Source organism: Schistocerca nitens, chromosome 7, assembly GCF_023898315.1.
Source record: "Schistocerca nitens isolate TAMUIC-IGC-003100 chromosome 7, iqSchNite1.1, whole genome shotgun sequence".
NCBI classification, from domain to species: Eukaryota; Metazoa; Arthropoda; class Insecta; order Orthoptera; family Acrididae; genus Schistocerca; species Schistocerca nitens.
The window spans coordinates 138,023,920-138,045,363 of NC_064620.1; the positions used below are offsets into that span (position 1 = coordinate 138,023,920).

The 21,444-nt window shown below is 40.9% G+C and overlaps 1 protein-coding gene across 3 annotated transcripts in view; it reads left to right on the top strand.

The window, feature by feature from the left end:
- LOC126194703 (A disintegrin and metalloproteinase with thrombospondin motifs 16) overlaps nt 1-21,444 on the top strand; it is a 504,959-nt gene that overhangs the window by 405,303 nt on the left and 78,212 nt on the right. For all 3 annotated transcript variants that reach the window (XM_049932938.1, XM_049932939.1, XM_049932940.1), the window contains exons 6-8: nt 4,120-4,396; nt 18,322-18,448; nt 21,184-21,313. In XM_049932938.1, coding sequence (XP_049788895.1) covers nt 4,120-4,396; nt 18,322-18,448; nt 21,184-21,313 — 534 coding nt within the window. The remainder of the gene's footprint in view (nt 1-4,119; nt 4,397-18,321; nt 18,449-21,183; nt 21,314-21,444) is intronic.

The window sequence follows — 21,444 nt, forward strand, 5'->3', positions numbered from 1 at the left end:
GCTTTTGATCAAGCGTCAAGTGTCGCGGCACCCACCTTGCAGATAATTTTTTCATTTCTAATTCTTGAGTTAAAATGTGATATGCCCTTTCAGATGACATTTGGCAAGTGTGAGCAATTTCACGCACTTTCAATTGGCGATCCTCCATAACCATTTTGTGCACTTTTGCAATGATTTCTCGAGTAGTGACACTTCTTGGCCGACCACTGCGTGGATCATCATCTAAGCTCTCCCGACCAAATTGAAATTCATTTGTCCACTTAACAACAGTTAAGTATGAAGGTGCTGAGTCCCCCAGTGTACTCTGAAAATCGGCATGAATGTCCTTTGCTTTCATACTCTTGTTTACGAAGTACTTAATCACTGCTCGAATCTCGATGTTTTTCATCTTCGCAAATCACTACGAAGGAACAACAGAGCCCCGCCATTGCCACAGTTGTCTTCCAAGAGCACTGACGTGGCACGTGTTTACAAGGAACAGTCCAATGAATATCACATGAACAACTCGTTGCGGTAGCGCTGACCTCTCGTGGTGATTCCGAGAACTTTTCAAACCACCCTCATACAAATGGATTTTCATCGCCCCACACATGGCTATTGAGGCAAGCAGATAGCTGCATTTTATGAAACATAACCAGTATACACATAAGTGTTTCCAATGCACTGCTCATTCATAAACTCGTATACCATGAAATATTCAGTTCATACTGCTCGGTTTAGGGTCCTTTCCCGACTGTATAATTTTTGAGTTTGATAACATCTGTTTGAATACCCGGCGGCTTACTGTGTGACGGAGTTACAGAAACACACGTTTTTCTTTTTTAACTTACATAATTTCAGAACAGTGTGCTCATAATATAGCTCCAGTTGTACTAATCTAATGTCACCCAGAAATATTTCGAGATGATTCACTCTAGGGCAGGTTATTATTATACTAGATTTTCCTTTCTTCGCCTCACATAATACACTTCGCAGATACGTTTTCATCGCTTGGGAGGAGTGGAAGCTTTTTATAAAATGGTTCAAATGGCTCTGAGCACTATGGGACTTAACATCTGTGGTCATCAGTCCCCTAGAACTTAGAACTACTTAAACCTAACCAACCTAAGGACATCACACAAATCCATGCCCGAGGCAGGATTCGAAACTGCGACCGTAGCAGTCGCGCGGTTCCGGACTGAGCGCCTAGAACCGCTAGACCACCGCGGCCGGCAAGCTTTTTATAACTAACAAGGGAACCTCCCAATCGCGCCCCACTCAGATTTAGTTATAAGTTGGCACAGTGGATAGGCCTTGAAAAACTGAACACAGATCAATCGAGAAAACAGGAAGAAGTTGTGTGGAACTATGAAAAAAATAAGCAAAATATACAAACTGAGTAGTCCATGTGTAAGATATGCAACATCAAGGATTGTCAGCGCTCAGGAGCGACGTGGTCCCATGGTTAGCGTGAGCAGCTGCGGAACGAACGGTCCTCGGTTCAAGTCTTCCCTCGAGTGAAAAGTTTAATTTCTTTATTTTCGCAAAGTTATGATCTGTCCGTTCGTTCATTGACGTTTCTGTTCACTGTAATAAGTTTAGTGTCTGTGTTTTGCGAACGCACAGCAAAACCGTGCGGGTTAGTAGACGAAAGGACGTGCCTCTCCAATGGGAACCGAAAACATTTGATCGCAAGGTCATAGGTCAACCGATTCCTCCACAGGAAAACACGTCTGATATATTCTATACGACACTGGTGACGGCATGTGCGTCACATGACAGGAAAATGTTGTCGACCCACCTAACCTGTACATTTGGCGAATGGGTAAAAAGATTTTCTACCTTGCCCGATTTAGGTTTTCTTGTGGATGTGATAATCACTCCCAAAAAAGTGATGAAAACATAAGAGTTTGTCACATAAACTGCAACAAATGAATGCAACAGATTCACAGTCACACAGTTTTCCCTGTGCTCTGTCAAAACATATGTTTTTAACGCTTTCAAATTTTTCCGTGTGTAGACCGTCAAATCCTGCTTATGTCCAAGCATATCTGAACAAGTCCTGGAATTTTGGAGAGCGAAGTTGATTATGTGTGTGTGCCTGAAATTTGATAATTGTCTGAAAATGAAAAATTAAACTTTTCACTCGAGGGAAGACTAGAACCAAGGACCTCTCGTTCCGCAGCTGCTCACGCTAACCACGGGACCACGGTGTTCTTGAGCTCACACCCTCCTTGATGTTGTTTTCTTGCGTATGGACTACTCGGTTTGTATATTTTGCTTATTTTTTTCACAGTTCCAGACAACTTCTTCCTGTTTTCTCGATTGATCTGTTTTCAGTTTTTCAAGGCCTATCCACTGTGCCAACTTATAACTAAATCTGAGGGGGGTGCGATGGGGAGGTTCCCTTGTAAGTTTAGGATCAAAGATTTCAATTAACTTTCACAAATGTTTAATATGCTCTCTATTGGACGCACGACTAACACCCATAGTCAGCCTCGTCCAACATCTATGCGATCATGTCTGAAGTTACAGCATTCACTGCTGTTGCTAATACGTCGCAGTTCGTCCACAGGTGCTGCTAGGAGAGGCACGTACACAGAGTCCTCCGCCATCTCCCTCCCATCTCCCACTGCCTGCAGAAAAAAAACAATTTTCCGTTATCGCAACTGTGGAAAATGTCAGATCTCCAACATTTCCAGGGCATGATTCATGTAACATTGACGGGGCAAGTGGAGGAGATAGGGGAGACCCTACCGGAAAATTACGACCGGGACCAAGCCAAACTTTTACTTTCGATGCGAAATTTTCTATCTTCATTCATGTAGGAGATATGGCCTTGCGAAGTCGGATGAAACTTTTTTAAGTATCCTTAATAGTTACTGAAGACGAGTTGTCCCTTTTAACTCGATGGCTGCGCCAGCGGCCATAGCAAACGAGTCCGAGAGAGAGTGTACACCTTAATCACGATCTTGTCTTGTTCCTTCGTTCTTCCCAAATTCTCCTCATACGCTTGCTGTATTTATTCTCTCTTGCCTTCTTCCGACGGTTTATTTTCTGTTCGCTTATTTATGTTTTTCTGTGTAAGTGTATATTTTTTGTGGTGTTTCTGATCTGTTCTCGATTGCTTAAGTTATCCTCTGTGTTTCCCATTTCTGTATCAATGATTCATTTTGTCTTATTTTTACTAGTGTTTACCATCTAGACGATTCGGCTTGTGATCTCGTTTCTGTTCATCCTCAGGAATTGTCCTTAAAATTTCATCCTTCCTTTCCTAAAGCTGTCTGCTGTTCTTTCTGTCTGTTGATCTCTCTCGACGGCCACTTTCTCCAATTCCTTCACGAAAAGCTAGCTCGAATATTTTCCTCAGATTCTGCTGTCCTGATTTTCAGTATCTCTTATTTTTGGTTGACCATGAATCACTCTAGTTCCTGAGCGTAGAGTGCCTCTAGTAGAGCAACTTTGTTATAATGCCATAGTTTTGCATTGATATAGTTTTTATGGTAGAGACTGCAGGTGAGCTTACATGCTTTATGTTATTTTGAGATTCTTTCTTGGTTGGCTATTGAGTTCAGTCTTGATGGTTGGATGATCTCCCCCCTATATTTAAAGTGTGTAACTTGTGACACTTCCTAGTAAGTTATCTGCAGGCTTTCTTTCCGCGTATTGAGTTCTCTCGTAGGAGATTCGTAGGCCAGTTTTCTGTGACGTTTCGTGAAGCTTCTCCAGGCCAAGTTTGGACTCTGCTCTATTGTTTCTATGAAAAGCGAGACTGTCTGACAAAGCCAGACTTCAGGTGTATATCATAATTGAAATTTGTGTAACTTGATTTTCTACGTTTTAGATGATAATGATGCTGTTGGTTTGTGGGGCACTCAACACCGTGGTCATCAGCGCCCGTACAATTTCCCAATCTTTCCAATTCCAGTCTCGTCACTTTCCGAATGACGATGAGATGATGAGGACAACACAAACACCCAGTCCCCGGGCGGGGAAAATCCCCGACCGGGCTCTACGTTTTAATTCGGCACAGCAAACAACTTTTTCTCCGACCGCGATGATTAAATTGGAGCAGCAGGCAGCCACACTCTACGGTGTTCAGCCGTCCTCTTCTTCATTCTCGACGTACTGTTTTGACAGGAGGGGACGATCGGGCACGACCTGGTGGTGAAGCCGGTGCCGGCGGCGGTGCGGCAGCACCTTGGCCCTTCCGTCGACGACGACGAGATGTTCCTGGACGCCGAAGGCGAGGACCTGCAGGACGACGTGGCCGTCACGTCGGGCTTCCCGCTGGGCATCAACGCCACCGCAGACCGCTCCCCGCGAGCTGCCCGCGAGCTCGCAGCCGCCGGCGTCCACCCGCACATCGTGTACCGACGCGCCGGGGGACACCACCGCGACGACCTCTCTGACTACGGTAAGCTGCCGCAGCTGAGGGAACGAAGATTAGGCTTTAACGTTTCGTCGGCAACGACGTCATTAGTGACGGAGCAAAAGCTCGGATTACGGAAGGATGAGGAAGGAAATCGGCCGTGCCGTTTCAAAGGAACCATCCCGGCATTTGATTCGAGCGATATAGGTAAATCACAACAAAACCTTAATCTGGAGGACTGGGCAGGGAATTTGAACCGTCGTCCTCCCGAAAGCAAATCCAGTGTGCTAAACCACTGTGCCAACTCGCTCGCTACAGTGACTGAGGAAGAATCTCAGGTACACTGTGGCCCACCATTAAAGGAAAACAAGGTACAGTGTTTCTCCCTCCTACCAGCAACACCACCACACTCCCCCCCCCCCTCCCCCCCCCCCATGATCAGATACACCGAAGCGCCAAAGAAACTGGTATAGGCATGCGTATTCAAATACAGACATATATAAACAGGCAGTATACGGCGCTGCGGTCGGAAACACCTATATAAGACAGTGTCTGGCGCAGTTAGATTGGTCATCGCTGCTACGATGGCAGATTATCAATACTTAAGTGTTTTTGAATGTGGTGCTATAGTCTGCGCACGAGCGATGGACACAGATCCTCCGAGATAGAGATAAAGTGGAGATTTTCCCGTACAACCATTCCACGAGTGTAACGTGAATATCAGGAATCCGGTAAAACATCGAAACTCCGACATCGCTGCGGCCGGAAAAATATCCTGCAAGAACGCGACCGACGACGACTGTACAGAATCGTTGAACGTGACACAAGTGAAACCCTTCCGCAAATTGCTGCAGATTTCAATGCTGGGCTATCAACAAGTGTCAAGAGTGCGAACCATTCAATGACACATCTTCGATATGGGCTTTCGGAGCCGAAGGCCGACTCGTGTACCTTTGATGACTGCACGACACAAAGCTTTACGCCTCGCCTGGGCCCGTCAACACCGACATCGGATTGTTGATGACTGGAAACACGTTGCCTGGTCGGACGAGTCTCGTTTCAGATTGTATCTAGCGTATGGAGTCACGGGTGTGGAGACAACCTCATGAATCCAGTGGGCACTGCACGTCAGCAGGGGATTGTTCAAACTGGTGGAGGCTCTGTAATGGTGTGGAGCGTGAGTAGTAGGGTAGTGGGGTTTGTAGCTCACTTTTGATGTCAAATTGATATGAAATTAATTAAATTGATCAATTAAGCATCCCTGCCCCCGCCCAGCCCCACCCACTTCCGCCCCTGACCATGCCCACCCCCACCCTCAGATGACGTCACGTGTTTTCTCAGCTACACGTGTGTCCCAGCCCCTGCTCCCCCTCCGCCCTCCACCACCCCCCTCCCCACAACCTACACTATTGGCGGAAATTTTAAATTTTGGTGGGAATTTCTTTGTCCCAGGGCTGTGCTGACATCCCACCCCACCCCCCACCTGGGAACTGGGGGGAAATTAAAATTGGCGGTATCCTTTCCGGGACTTGAACCTTGGTCCACCTGGGTAGAAAGCTCAAGTGTACGTCCCCTAACACAATTAAACCACCAGAGGCGCTTGGAATTGACGGGAAATGAAAAAATGGCCTTGCCCTTTCTGGGACTCGAACCCTGATAGTTCTGGATGGGAAGCCCAAGTGCACCCCGTAACACATGGAAACTGTCCAGATGCGGGAGAGGACGGTTAGGTTAGTGTACTTTATTTACTTTGGCCGCGAAACTGACGCAGAGATCGATCCTAATTACGTAATTAATTACAAAGATCGGGTCTAATTACACAACCACGCGCATAGTGCTACACAAGGACGGCTTAAAATCGCGATACAACTCAAAAACTGACGCTACCATACAACTGGTGTTACCCTGCTGGGAAAAACTTTCGCAATACCACTCGAAACTGACGCAAATATCGATCCTTAATACGTAATTAATCACAAAGATCGGGCCTAATTGCAGCACGTTTGCTCTGTTTTTCTTATGTCTGTATCCGTGCATGTGTCGCAGAAGGCTCCCATGACGTTTCCGCTGGTGGATCCAACTTCGAATATAGAACACATCTCCTGACGTAAAGCGTGATTGATCCACCTTCGAGCCCAATTCCGCATGTGACGTCTTGTGGATCCGCATCCCATATAATGCGCGACGGATCCACCTTAAAATCCTGTTCCGGACGTGGTATATTGTGGATCGGCATCCCATCACTCCAGATATAGCGCTCGGCAGATTCACACGCAAACGCTTACTCGGGTCAACTGTGGGGCCTGGGAGCTATTCGCGGCCCATGCATAGATACAGACATACAGAAAACAGAGCAAACGTGCTGCAACTGTAGAATATGCGGTTGCAGGTGACCGGTTGCATTCGAGTACAGTGCTATACTATGCCTCCCGACCAGAAAAAAAGAGTGCGTTTGAGCTAGGTGTTGGCAGCTGCACTACATTTACAAGCAATTTTGGAACACGGAACGATAAGTGACGTCGTGATCGCATGGATAGAAGCACATAAAATCAATAAAATTACGGAAAATACGTATAAATTAAGTGAAAATACACCGAAATGCGGGGAAATTGGGGGAGTATTTGCATGTCTTCTGATTGGAGTAGAACAGTTCTTGTACATGGGACCGAGTCTACGACAGTATGAGGAATGCGGGAAAACGGCGAGATGGAAGCATCGGAAAGCGGGGATACAATCTTTTATTTTTCGTCGAGGCAGCATTCTAATGTATGCCTATTGAGGTAATAGTGAGACGCGCGAGTTGACTGCTGTCTTCGATGCTTTTCTGGAAAAAAGAGAACCATCTGCCTCTAAACTTACTTGCATATGCGTTAAAGGATGACAGAGAGTGGATGGAGTGATAGGGTGAGATGGAGCTGTAACGAGGTAGGATTTAATGGTAGACTGATGATGCATTCTAGAGAGAGAGGGACATGTTGCTGCATGTCTTTTGACCATATTTTTCCGTTCCTCTGTCGGGATGCACCAGTTGTATGGCATAACCTGCTTTCGACTCGCTTACAACCGCGTGTTCTGTGCGTGACGCGGAGCACTGTCTACTCGCGATCGTTAACAGCAAACCTCTCTGTCATCAGAGGACTTCCATCCTGTTTCGACGCAGTCCTCTAGACGAACGAAGATTTATGCGACGTGCACCATTCCCCTGCCGTATCTTGGGCATAAAAACGAGTCTTCAGTTTCATAACTACGGTGATTCTAAGTTAGCGATAGGTGTTTTTGAGGTACTACAATCATCTTCATGACAATGTCGTGTTTCTGAGTTAATGGAGGACTAACGTGTAATTTCACATGTCAAACACCGCTGCTTCGCGTTTGTCCCTTTCTTTGTAAGAGGCATTGCCCGTTACTAACGGTCTTTTGATTGTGTAAAAAATCACTTGCTCCCATATAAAATGGAATGATATGGAATTGAGGATTGAGCTTTATAGGGGTTTAGGTCATATTTCACTGATGCAGGCATAGTATAATCTCTGAACCGTGATCGGATGTGAATAGGGGCTATACACCTCTGGAAAGCTGTATTTTACATGTATCACAAGGAATCGATGTTTTAAGGAAATAGTTTTTCATTTTTACAGTTTATCACCATAGTTTATCGTAGAGAAACCTGCAAGGAGGATGTATGTCATACGCTGGGAATATATTTCTTACATTGGGATAGTAACAGCGTTGCATTCCATACGACTAATAGGTCGGAAACCGCAACGATCTATTATAGTGTGTTTTAAGTGAAGAACATTGTAGCCTTAGGAGTGCATGTATTTATGTTTACTCTTACCAATACCTTCTTGGTACTGACCCAAGACACAAGAAAAATACTTTAGAATTGCTAGCGCAGTTGATTTATGTAAAACGCAGCAAATACCGTCAGTCTGGAGCTCCATCATGCACAAAATCCACCCGTTTCTTGTTCTTAACCGTCTGTTTACATCATCACAGTTTCATATCTACTGTACAGCGATAAGGGGTGCTAACCTCCTCGACATTCGCGCATCTGGAGACATCTTGTGCTCTTGGATGGGTGCGCGACAGCAGTTACAACCTCGGTTCACACTGCTCCTACACGAAACATGGAATGTAGCGATCTACTTCTGGTCAGCTGCATGGAGCGTTGGTCAAAGACAATGTGAGGAGATCTTTCGGTCTCTAATTTTATCCTAAGAATGCGAGAATGCCCTGTGACTCCCATCCACATAGAGAAGGATCGTAAGTTACTCACTTTGATCGGAGTGCTAGAGATATGTAGGTCGCTGACTGGTATACTTTGATGTATATGTTCGTTATTGTATCAATATACAGAATCCCAGGTGTAGAGGCAACAAAATTATTTTTACCAAAGTTGATGGATCTTTTGCAGAAAGTTAGCAATGAGAAAAAGAGAAGGGTTTGAATAACTGCTAATTTCAATATAAATTTATCATATGAAACCAGTGACTGGCAACCTTCATGAAAGCCACAAGAGAAAATGAAAATACAGGAACCTGCATTGATAATATTTTAACTAATTATAATTTGATGATGCAAGGAAGCTATGTGTAGACTTAGGACTTTCAGACCACTCTGCTCTATTTACTGAAATAACTAGTGCAAATGTACCAAACACTACAAAAATTTTTAGCAAAAGACATTTTACTGTTGAAACTTTACAACTGTCCTGCTCTAAATTAGAAGATGTGAAGTGGTAAATTGAAAATTATATTCCAATACCTGTGAATTTTAACATATTTTTAGAAAAAAATTTACGTGTATTTAATTATATATTTCCACTTAGAGTACACCACACAAAAATGTCAAATACACTAAACTGGATCACAGCTAAAATAAAAATATCCTGTGAGAGAAAAAGGCAACTACATAAGGAACTGAAATACAGCAAAGACCCTATTTTCATTAATAATGTCAAACAGTATAAAACTGTATTTAAAAGGGTAGTGAAAAAGCAAAGGAATGGTTATTAACTATTACATCTTGACCAATAGATAAAAACCAACGGCAGCATGGTCTGTTGTAAAATCATAACTGTGAATTACAACTGACAGCAAAGATATTTCCAAAATTAAGATGGGAAATGAAAGTGTAACAAATCCTGCTCAAATGTTAGAATCGTTCAATAATTTTTTATAAATGTAGTGAAATTAGATGTAGATGCAGATGCTAATACAGAAAAAGTACATTTAGGTCAGAAGGCAGATGAATACTTCAACAAATTCGAGAAATTTTCAGCCAAAGATGTAGAGAAAACTATATTATAACTGAAAAACCAAAATTTTGCAAGGTGAGATGGTGTACCTACCAAAGCAGTTAAAACAGCTGTCAGGATAATAACTCACCCCTTTTGCTCAATAATTAATAAATCACTTGAAGAAGGTCACTTCCCAGATCCCTTAAAGTATACAGAGGGAGTACCTTTGTTTAAAACAGACTCAAGAGAAGATGTGGGGAACTACTGCCCAATCTATATTCTTCCAATATTTTCAAAAATATTTGAAAAAGTGGTGGTAATGCAAATTTTTTAAAAAAATATAGAAAGAGCAGACATAACTTCAGATAATCTATATAGCTTTCAAAAAGCAAAAGCACATTAGACAAATAGGGAAAAGTTGCAGAATTATTCTGCACCTCACAAAAGCATTTGATTGTGTAAAAAAATCACTTGCTCCCATATAAAATAGAATGATATGGAATTGAGGATTGAGCTTTATAGGGGTTTAGGTCATATTTCACAAACAGAAAACAAAGGGTAGTTATATCATCAATCATGGGAAATTTCTTCTCTGGATGCATGCTTACTTAACAAGGCCTTCCACAACATTCAATTCTGGCTCAAATTTTATTTCTATTTTATATAAATGACATGCTCTTCAGCATAAATTTAAACTCAGTTTTATTTGCTGATGCTACTTCTGCCCTTGTCGAAAGCAATGGTTTGGAACAAATTCCCTCAACTATCACAAATCTCTTAGACAGTTTAGAAAACTGGTTCCACCTACATGGACTGAACTTGAATATTGGAAAGACACGTTTACTGTAGTTTAAACCCAAAAACTCTAAGACAAATGAAACCCACATTAATCACAGATACCAAGAACTGAAAGAAGCAGGCTGTGTTCAGTTTTTAGGAATGCATCTAGACCATAATTTATCATGGTCTTCACATACAAAGTGTGGTACTCAGCAAATAAATTAAACAACGTGACTTTTTCAATGACGATTATATCATATTCAGCTAGCATGGAGACAAGAAAAATAGTTTACCATGGCTATTTTGAGTTAATTATAAGGTATGGCATTATATTTTGGGATAACAAAAGCAAAACGATTAGAATATTAAATTTACAATTCAGTTGTTAGAAATATGTGTAATGCAAAACCAAAAGCATACAGTCCCTGACTGTTAAGAAATTTAAAAATATTTATTTATTTATTTATTATTTGTCCCATAGATCAAATCAGTACAATGGCTTGTACAACTGATATGGGATAAGTCTATACAAATATACAGTTTACAGGAGTCTAAAATAGTAAACAAGAATACAGAAGAAAGTTTATTTTACATTACCTACAAAATTATGTTACTTAAAGTTACAGCTTTACAGAGAATTGTTACATGATGTGACAAAACTGACTTAACATTCAGCTTTGATACATTATCATGCACTAAGACAATTTTGATTCCAAATATTCTTGGATGGTATAAAAGCATTCTTTTATTAAAAGAGATTTCACTGTCTGTTTGAATTTATTTATTTCTTGGATTTCTTGTATAAAAGTTGGAAGATGATTATATAATTTTATTCCCATGCACTTGACACCATCACTGTACAGTTTTGTTGAGTGGGGAAGTATTCTTAGAGAGGTTTTTGATCTTGTGTCATAATCGTGGTAGTCCATATTTTTGCTAATTTTGTTGATACTTTTTTTTGGTAAAGAATAATAATTCCAGTATGTATTGGCATGGGAGGGGCAAAATATTTAGTTTCTTAAATAATGGTTTACTAGTGTCTCTCTGTTTTTTGAACATAATTGTTCTGACTATCTTCTTTTGCAGTTTGAATATCTTAATTGATTCAGAATTTTGGCCCCAGAAGATGATTCCGTAGTTAAGTACAGAGTGAAAGAGTGCATGGTACATTGTGGTTAGGGTACTTGTGTTAGTGACGTTCCTTATTGATCTAATCATGAAGCATACTTTACTAAGTTTTGTGCTGGTAACGTCAATGTGCCTTTTCCATGTGAGCGTATCAGTAATAGTGACCCCCAAAAAATATTAAGTGCCCTCTTTTTGTACATTTATAACTGATTATTTTTGTTGGCAACAAACATAACTTATTCATAGACAACGATTTTAAATATTAGTACAGCGCTAGGAACAAGGGGAATTTCATGCTGGCCATGGATTAAAGCCATGTGCACAAACCCCAGAATACAAGGGCATGAGAATTTACAATATTTTAAAAAAAGAAACTAATCACAGCATCAATGGGCAAATGAAACAAAAGCTACGGAAATTGTTAGTACATAAGTGCTATTATTCTTGAGTAGAATTTCTGAATGATGTGAAAATCTCAACGAGATTTTTGTCCATGTCATTTTATTCCCGTCTCGTTCTCAGACAATGATGCGCTATCTTTGGCAGCCTTTTTGCCTGTGTTACTAAATAAAGAAAAGAGGAAAATTGGTATGATGAGGAAAGAGTGGTTAAAGAAACGAAATCCGAACTAATTCATTCAATGAACTGAAGATATATGCTCGTGATTGGCACAGTTATCTCAGGATGAATGAAGTGTATTTGAACCTTCTGTCACCTGTTTACGCCTTTGGAAAACAGAATACAGTCACGAAGGAGGCTATCACAACGTGAAAGACTAATCGGAACACTGCGATTTCTCGCGACAGGAAGAAGTTATGAATACCCTTCTGTAATTCGTTCGCTTTAACTTTTTTATCACTGTTTTTCTGGTTGCTGCACAACCTAACACTTTGCAGTTCACAAAAAGTAGGTTTCTTTCTTTTGTCGTGATATGTATTACTTGTTACATCACATAAACTAGGATGCCTTTCATAGGTAGGCTACGAATAAGATCCTCCAACAATTCGCGGATGATATTTCTGAATCAGTCGCGGTGGTTACGGAAACACGTTACGGTACTCACTTTCGGATACTACCTCAGAACTAAAGAATTCTTGCACAAACATCCGTAGTCCCTGTACACATGTTCAAGCATGCATACGCTTCAATGCTAGCGTAGTCGAAATTCGATCAAATATCAAAAGTGTACACTCCTGATATTTGCGCAAATGTATCCTACATATGCTAAAGGGTGCTGGTCAAGCATGCTGTTGGCGTGTATACCAATGTGTAGCCACCTGTGATACAGATACGTCTTCTGACCCTTTTCATTGTTGATGAAATTATTGAATGGTCAATTTAAGAAACGCATATCGCTGAGCTGATATTTATGTTGCCTGTGCCAAGGTAAATATTTTCAAGAAATTCGCAACACAAAAATATCCGCCGCTCACAGCCTGGTGCAAAAATATATACGTATTGTGCTAACACTAAAAAGAACGATTCTTGTGGAAGTGATGCTCACCGTTTTACAATAGTTCCGAGCAGCATGTCGTTTCCTCTTGCAAATAACGCTTATCCTTTTATACCAGATAGATTTCTTTCAATATTATCAGTAAATTTGTTGCTAGATACATTAATGGCGGACTCAACTGCACGGAGGCGATGAAACAAAATTAGTTAATAGCATAGTCACATATCTATTATTATCCCAATGAAATTATTTTGGTGTCAAAGATAAGGTTTATCCTAATTAATTGCACCACTTTTTTTTTAACAGTGCATTGCATGTATAATACCATGTAAGTTGTGGAACAAAAATATTAAGTTGCACACAGAGAAGCAAAGCAAATAAACAAAAAACTAAGCGTTTTGCAAAATCTGTATATCAGACTATCAGCCCTTTTTGTCAGTAGGGTACGTCCAAGTTTTATCGCAAGTTGTAAAATGCATACAGTGGAAATCTCAGAAAGTGAATTGAACAATGAATCTTATATTAGCTGGAATTGATTAGAAAACTGGGAGAACAAAATCAGATTCATAATTAAAATTTATAAGATTGTAAAAAAAGTAGTGTTGAGGAATAGCTTCCTCAAAACCGGACTGTTCCCATCGTCGTTAGTGTATTACTACAATTCTGAAATACGGCATCACAGTGAATAAGCTTCAGCGTACAGTGCTGACATACTGAACTACACTAAAGAAAAGAAATATAAATTTCGTTGTACAACGTATGTCCTTTAAAAATAACTATCGGTATTTAATGTTATGAAAATGAGTATGTTCTTTCATTTGAAACTGAAAATTGATATTTGTTGTCAGGACTATGGGACTAAACTGCTGAGGTCATCGGTCCCTAGGCTTACGCGCTACGTAATCTAACTTAAACTAACAACCACACACACACCCATGCCCGAGGGAGGACTCGAACATCCGACGGGGAGGGGCCACGCGAACCGTAGCACGGCGCCTGAGACCGCGCGTCTTCTATCATTTACTTCTGCTGTTAAATAAAAGCACTTTCTGTTACTTTAAAACAACTACGATTCATAGTTTTGAAATAGAACAATATTTCATAACTGGAGAAACATTTTTTGCTTGCTTACACAAACTGCCTGTAGAATTCACTCTTAAACACCACACAAACAATTGCTTGGCGGAGAAAATCCAATATCAATGATAGGTTTAGGTGAGGTAGGCCTACTATCCAATTAAAGGTAAGGAATGTGCAAGTTTTCTGTTGCAATACATTCCAGACTTAATCACAAAATGAAGCTTTCCAAGTGCAATGGGAACAAATTCTGCAGGAATTGCAAACAGTGTGAGCCAGTAGGATGTACACTCCTGGAAATTGAAATAAGAACACCGTGAATTCATTGTCCCAGGAAGGGGAAACTTTATTGACACATTCCTGGGGTCAGATACATCACATGATCACACTGACAGAACCACAGGTACATAGACACGGCAACAGAGCATGCACAATGTCGGCACTAGTACAGTGTATATCCACCTTTCGCAGCAATGCAGGCTGCTATTCTCCCATGGAGACGATCGTAGAGATGCTGGATGTAGTCCTGTGGAATGGCTTGCCATGCCATTTCCACCTGGCGCCTCAGTTGGACCAGCGTTCGTGCTGGACGTGCAGACCGCGTGAGACGACGCTTCATCCAGTCCCAAACATGCTCAATGGGGGACAGATCCGGAGATCTTGCTGGCCAGGGTAGTTGACTTACACCTTCTAGAGCACGTTGGGTGGCACGGGATACATGCGGACGTGCATTGTCCTGTTGGAACAGCAAGTTCCCTTGCCGGTCTAGGAATGGTAGAACGATGGGTTCGATGACGGTTTGGATGTACCGTGCACTATTCAGTGTCCCCTCGACGATCACCAGTGGTGTACGGCCAGTGTAGGAGATCGCTCCCCACACCATGATGCCGGGTGTTGGCCCTGTGTGCCTCGGTCGTATGCAGTCTTGATTGTGGCGCTCACCTGCACGGTGCCAAACACGCATACGACCATCATTGGCACCAAGGCAGAAGCGACTCTCATCGCTGAAGACGACACGTCTCCATTCGTCCCTCCATTCACGCCTGTCGCGACACCACTGGAGGCGGGCTGCACAATGTTGGGGCGTGAGCGGAAGACGGCCTAACGGTGTGCGGGACCGTAGCCCAGCTTCATGGAGATGGTTGCGAATGGTCCTCGCCGATACCCCAGGAGCAACAGTGTCCCTAATTTGCTGGGAAGTGGCGGTGCGGTCCCCTACGGCACTGCGTATGATCCTACGGTCTTGGTGTGCATCCGTGCGTCGCTGCGGTCCGGTCCCAGGTCGACGGGCACGTGCACCTTCCGCCGACCACTGGCGACAACATCGATGTACTGTGGAGACCTCACGCCCCACGTGTTGAGCAATTCGGCGGTACGTCCACCCGGCCTCCCGCATGCCCACTATACGCCCTCGCTCAAAGTCCGTCAACTGCACATACGGTTCACGTCCACGCTGTCGCGGCATGCTACCAGTGTTAAAGACTGCGATGGAGCTCCGTATGCCACGGCAAACTGGCTGACACTGACGGCGGCGGTGCACAAATGCTGCGCAGCTAGCGCCATTCGACGGCCAACACCGCGGTTCCTGGTGTGTCCGCTGTGCCGTGCGTGTGATCATTGCTTGTACAGCCCTCTCGCAGTGTCCGGAGCAAGTATGGTGGGTCTGACACACCGGTGTCAATGTGTTCTTTTTTCCATTTCCAGGAGTGTATGTCTACAGTAGAAGAACCAATGAATTAGCTATCAATGATATTGCACCACTTATGACATTGAGATGTAGATATGAGCTTCTTCCTGTGATGAGTAAAAGTAAAGCTGTAAAGCTGTCCTCAGGTCGAAGACTTGTTTGAATACCTCAGTCATTTACTAAGTATAGTGCTGCTGGAGGTGGTATACCATTGCTTTCCTCTGACATTTTAACTGACTTGCCCAGTCAGTAATAGAAGGACGTACAGTTTAATGTGAACTCAGATGTATGGTACAAGTTGGTTAGCATTTTTCTCATTAACAAGCATTGCTGGAGGCGAATGAAATGTTAAGTGGCAGAAAAGAATCCTATGATTGAACATGGAACCACTATGATACTACGTGTGCTAATGGTGATAGACTTATAGAGAACAAGGCTTGCTCATGTTTCATTCATCATACTCATGCGTCAAACACTCAGAATTTGTTAAAATTTTGTCTTTTTCCATGTTGCCAGTTTCATTTCTTGAAATTTAAATTCAGAGTATTGAATAAACAATGGTCTAACTGATTTATGAAACATTTTACATATTTATTAGTTCATTTTTATATAACTTAGTTCTTCATCTGCAAAGAATTTATATAGTAACAACAGTTTGGAAAGGACAGATTGTTACTCACCACATAGAGGAGGCATTGAGTCATAGACAGACACAGTGAAAAAGAATGTTAAAAATGTCAGCTTTTGGATTATGTTCTGGATATGGCCATTGTTGTCTACAGGCACTAATGAAACTGGAGAAGATTGTTGTTGCTTACACCAGATAAACAAACATGAAAAGATCAAAAGTATGTAGAAAGACATGGACAGCAACTAAAATTCTGGCAGTTCTTGCTCTTTTGCCCTCAACTTTTTTGTTTTCTTCATTTGTTTTAATTTTTTTGTGTCCCAGGTAGCAGTGGATCTCAAAAAAAAAAAAAAAAGAGAACAAAACCCCTTTGTAGTTGGAAATAACTCTATTAGTTAAATCAGTTTAGTTAGTGCTGCTCCTCGATTATACACATCTTAGATTTTTCATCTCCTGGCTGAGTTTGTTACAAGACCCTGAAGCAGCAGAGACCAAGCTACTACTGTATCATAGTTCAGCTGTCAGAGTTTTGTGTCACACTAGCTTCATGGTGCTGGAAGAAGTTGGGTCTTGGTTTTACAACAAGTATCTTGACATTACTCTACGTAGCAGTCCAGTAAGCTGAACTTAGCAGCCCAGTAAGCTGAACTTTACCTGATGTGGGCCTACTGGTACTTCTTATTTACAAAGTGAACTTTCTCATATCACTTGATGTCACTCAGCTCTCATGAAATGTCTCATGTTATTGTGTTAAGTGATGAATTTATACCAGCCATCTTCAGTGAATCCTAACCTTTTTTACCATTGGATCCATACTGTATCCCTGATCCTTCTTTAAGTATGCGGAACAAGGCGAAAAGTGTTTCATTTAGTTTATGCGATATACAATGTTTCGCAAAAAACTCACAATTCAGTCAGTCAAAAATATATGTATATATTTGGACATATCACTGGTTAGTTTTTCTGGGATTTCATGTTAATCTGTAAATGCCCTAGATTTCTGGGAGAACTGGTTTGTATGTCACAGCAGAATACGTGCTTACACCTTCCATCAAGTAAGTCACTGTGATGTCCAACTCTCACTAGTCCGGCCGTTTGTAGTCCGGCCCTTTCTAGTCTGGCCTCTCAGTAGTCTGGCCAACAACCAGCTTCTGTTCACTCAAGCAGAAATGACACATGCAATAATGAATTTTAATGTGTAACGATGATGTTAGTTAATTACAATGTTAAACAATGTACACATGTTCAAAATTGTGGCTTCGGTTCAGTATCATGGCTTCCAAAAGAAAACATGTATGTCATGCTAGATCTCAAGCAGTAACTTGAAATTAGAGGTATGTTGAATTCTACATATACATAAGTTGAATTGAGGTTCTTGACATCAAGCCATTGCTGCTGAGTTCAGTGTTGGACGAGCAATTTATGACAAAACTTTATGAGACAAAGAGATAATCAAAAGCACACAGGAAAGTTATCATGAAAGTGATGAAGAAGAGGACACAGGAGGAGAGAACATGAAGATATCTCTCACTGCTAGTGCTGAAGCTGCAGATATCTTCCTGGAATACATTATGCAACAATCAGAAACACACAGTACCAACGTAATGCTCATAAAGCAGATGTCTGATGAAGCATACTGCCATTGTGTATCATCATATCAAAACTAAAAATTTGGGACATGTTTCATAGTGAGTGTTACTACTATATGTGTACACACCCAAGACAAAGTCTTCTGTGAAAATGAATGTGTCTTTGGTTTTCATAAGGTTTAATCCCTATATGTCTATGCTAATTTTAAGACACTTTCAATAATCCGACATTTCCACCGAATTAGTGAGAGTTTAGTATAATTCATTTACTTTCACTCAAAATATGACATTTAACTTATTAAGAATTGCACAGGTATTTACATTTAATCCATCAACACATTACAGAAGCTCCACGATTTAAAAACTTTTTCTCCAATTTGTTGCAGCATTTATGGAGCCCGATCGACTGGCAAAACGATACCATAGGCGCACGACACGATCAGTCAGCAAGAGGGAAGCTCCTTATGTGATCTACCCAGAGATTCTAGTCATTGTAGACTATGATGGGTACAGGTGAGTTTCAAGTATTTAGTTCTTAACTCAAACTCTATGGTGTCATGTGATGGCTGAATCAAGTTTTCAGAGCCCCTTCTGTTTCATTTGTGTTTTCGTACCACAAAGCATCTCAGTAGCTTATCAATGAACCTAACAGTTTATGACAGTGAACAATTGGGTTCAGTTTTGAATCTGTTTTTCCTTTGTTGGAGGACTCCCATAGAGGGTGCTGAACCAAATTAAGATCTGTTTAAAGAAGAGGTAGTAGTTTGGGAAAGTTGATACTAATGGCCAGGAGAGCAATGTGATAATTGCGTGCCCTTCCATACTAACATCGAGTGACACCGTAACCCCAGAGGATGTCACAGGTCTGCTCTTTCTTTCTGACTTAACTGCCTTTTACTTCTGAAATATCTTGTACAAGAAGAATATGAGTCTGCCAGTCGTGTCAGTGTTTCTAGTTGTGAATTATTTATGGATAAAAGAGATGATTCACTGAAAGGCAGAAGCGCTGCAACTTTGATAGGTACACCAACAAGAGGTACAGAGCTTTGCTAGCTTTCATAATGAACTTCGTTTTTCAAGCTTGTAGGGAAAACATGCACACAGACACACACCCCATCACTCACTTGCACATGCCTGTCTCCCTACATTGTGCTCAGTCGACTGCCAGCTCTTTCCTGGAAAGAGTGGCTTCTGCCTTTCGGTGAGTCATCTCTTTTATTCATAAATAATTCATAGTTCTCAACCAGTGATTCTGGTTGGATATTAATTCTTGTACTGCTGACAGGGCTGTATTTATCCTATCATAATCAGCTAATGACTGAAGACATATGTAGTAATACTTGTCTAAAACCTCTTTCATAAAAGAACACCCTCTCTGAAGTGCTATTATGAGAAGTTTTATAACACTAATCTACAACTTGAATAACCTCTTCATCTGATTAAAAAGTTTATCCAGCTACCAATTTAATTGAAACTGGAAATAGTAGAGACTCATGTGGTACCAAATCTGATGACCAGTATGAATTTTCCACCAACTTGTACTGTATCTCCCCCAGTTCTCCGATTGAAATAGCAGCTTTGTGGTTCTGATGAAATCCACTAAGCTCTTTCTCAGGTATTTTTCATCCAGTTAGCCCAGAAGACTAGTACAGTATTTGCCAGCTATTGTTTTAACCTTTTCAAGGCAATTGGCAAGGAAAAGCACACAAAGCAACAAACTGGTGCACAAAATCATTTGGATCAGCTTTCAGAATGACCCAAGCTTTGTTAAGGAACTCAGTTGCACATTTGTTTTTAATTAGCTTTCAACAAATGCAGACTTGCACATAGATTTCTCATAATGCATTCTTAAATGTAAAATCAAATGCACTCTTTTTTGATAATATACCTTTGGTTTTACCACAGTCCGTGATTCACTTGTGTGGGGGAAAATAGATCAAGGTATATCACAATGAGATGGATAATCTCAGGAAAACTGTAACATTACAAGGCGACGGAATGGCTCACCAGGACTTACCCTTAGGAGATTAAATTTCATACTGCTTTTAAACACATTTAAAACTAGAAAAACATTTGGTAACTTTCGGAATTATCATTTCCTTCCTTGGGGAGGAAAGCAGTACTGGAATTTCACCAACTGAAGTTAAGTACTGGCCAACCATTCTGTCTTCTTGAGAACCGAGTTGTAGTGTAATAAAAGGGTGCTGAAGAGTAAGTGAACTCATAAGATAAGAAATGTGGAAGTTCTTCATAGGTTCAGGGAGGAAAGGAATATTAGGGCAAAAACCTAACATGATAGCATGTGATAAAACATCAGGTTATAACTTTTGTGTTAATAGAAGAAACTGTAGGCAAGACGTATTTGTGGAATATATAAACAAACAATTGAGGAGTGTCAGTGCTACTTGGAGATTAAAAAATTGGTAGAGGAGTGTAAATAGTGGTGGGCTGCATCAAAACAGTAAGGAGATCAAGGCCTTTTCCCTCTTCCCTTTCTTTAAGTAAAATCCTTATGCTGTCATCTATTTCATATATGAGTTTGTTTAAGCACTGACTGTCCAATACCATATTGTGCATTTGTGAATGTTTTCATCTGTTGTTTCACTTTTGGAATCTCTGAGAAATAGTTAACTTTTAAGAGAAGTACAGCCATGTTTATGCTGTCACTCGTTCCTTAATTACTGAAAATTTTGTTGGAGATATTTGTAATCCCACACCAGCATTGGATGAACTTACATTCTCAATAGACATAAACCATTTGAACAAAACATGCACAACATAACTGCTTTTAAAAATTGCACAAACAAGACCATTCTTCAAACCAAGACCAAGTCTTACAGTGTACTCTCGAGCAGGAAGCAGTAGCAAAAATAGCTATTGCACAATATAACAAAAGAAAGGGCAGCTTTCACAAATCAGCAACTGTTTTGTTCTGTGTATAAGATGTTTATTTATAGTATTTGTACACACAGTGAGTACAGTAAATTATTTTTAATACTAGTGAAACATTTTAGTAAGCCACTTTGTTCAAAATCACATTTTTCTTCTTTTAGATCTTTCAGCTAAAACTGTTTTTGACTTTCAGTGGGCATATGATTTTTAAAATAATCATTATGTGAATTGCCATAACTATAGATTGGCTACTGCATATTTGCTAGATAGGCTACTGCATATTTGCTCTTGCCCTAGCCTGTAGTCCTAATTTGCATTGATTATAAATACATTATCAAAAACCAATTATTTCACAGGTTACATGGTGGCGATAATGTGCAGATTAAGAGATATTTTGTTTCTTTCTGGAATGGAGTAGATTTACGATACAAATTACTGAAGGGACCAAAGATACGAATCAGCATTGCTGGAATTATTATATCTAGGGTAAGTGAGGACAGTTCTTCATTTATTTCCTTAAAGAAATACGTTGTGAAAGTTCTGGGACTGTTAAGAAAACTAATTCAACGTTGTTCATTTATAATATTCATTATTTCTTTTCACATTATGATGTGTAT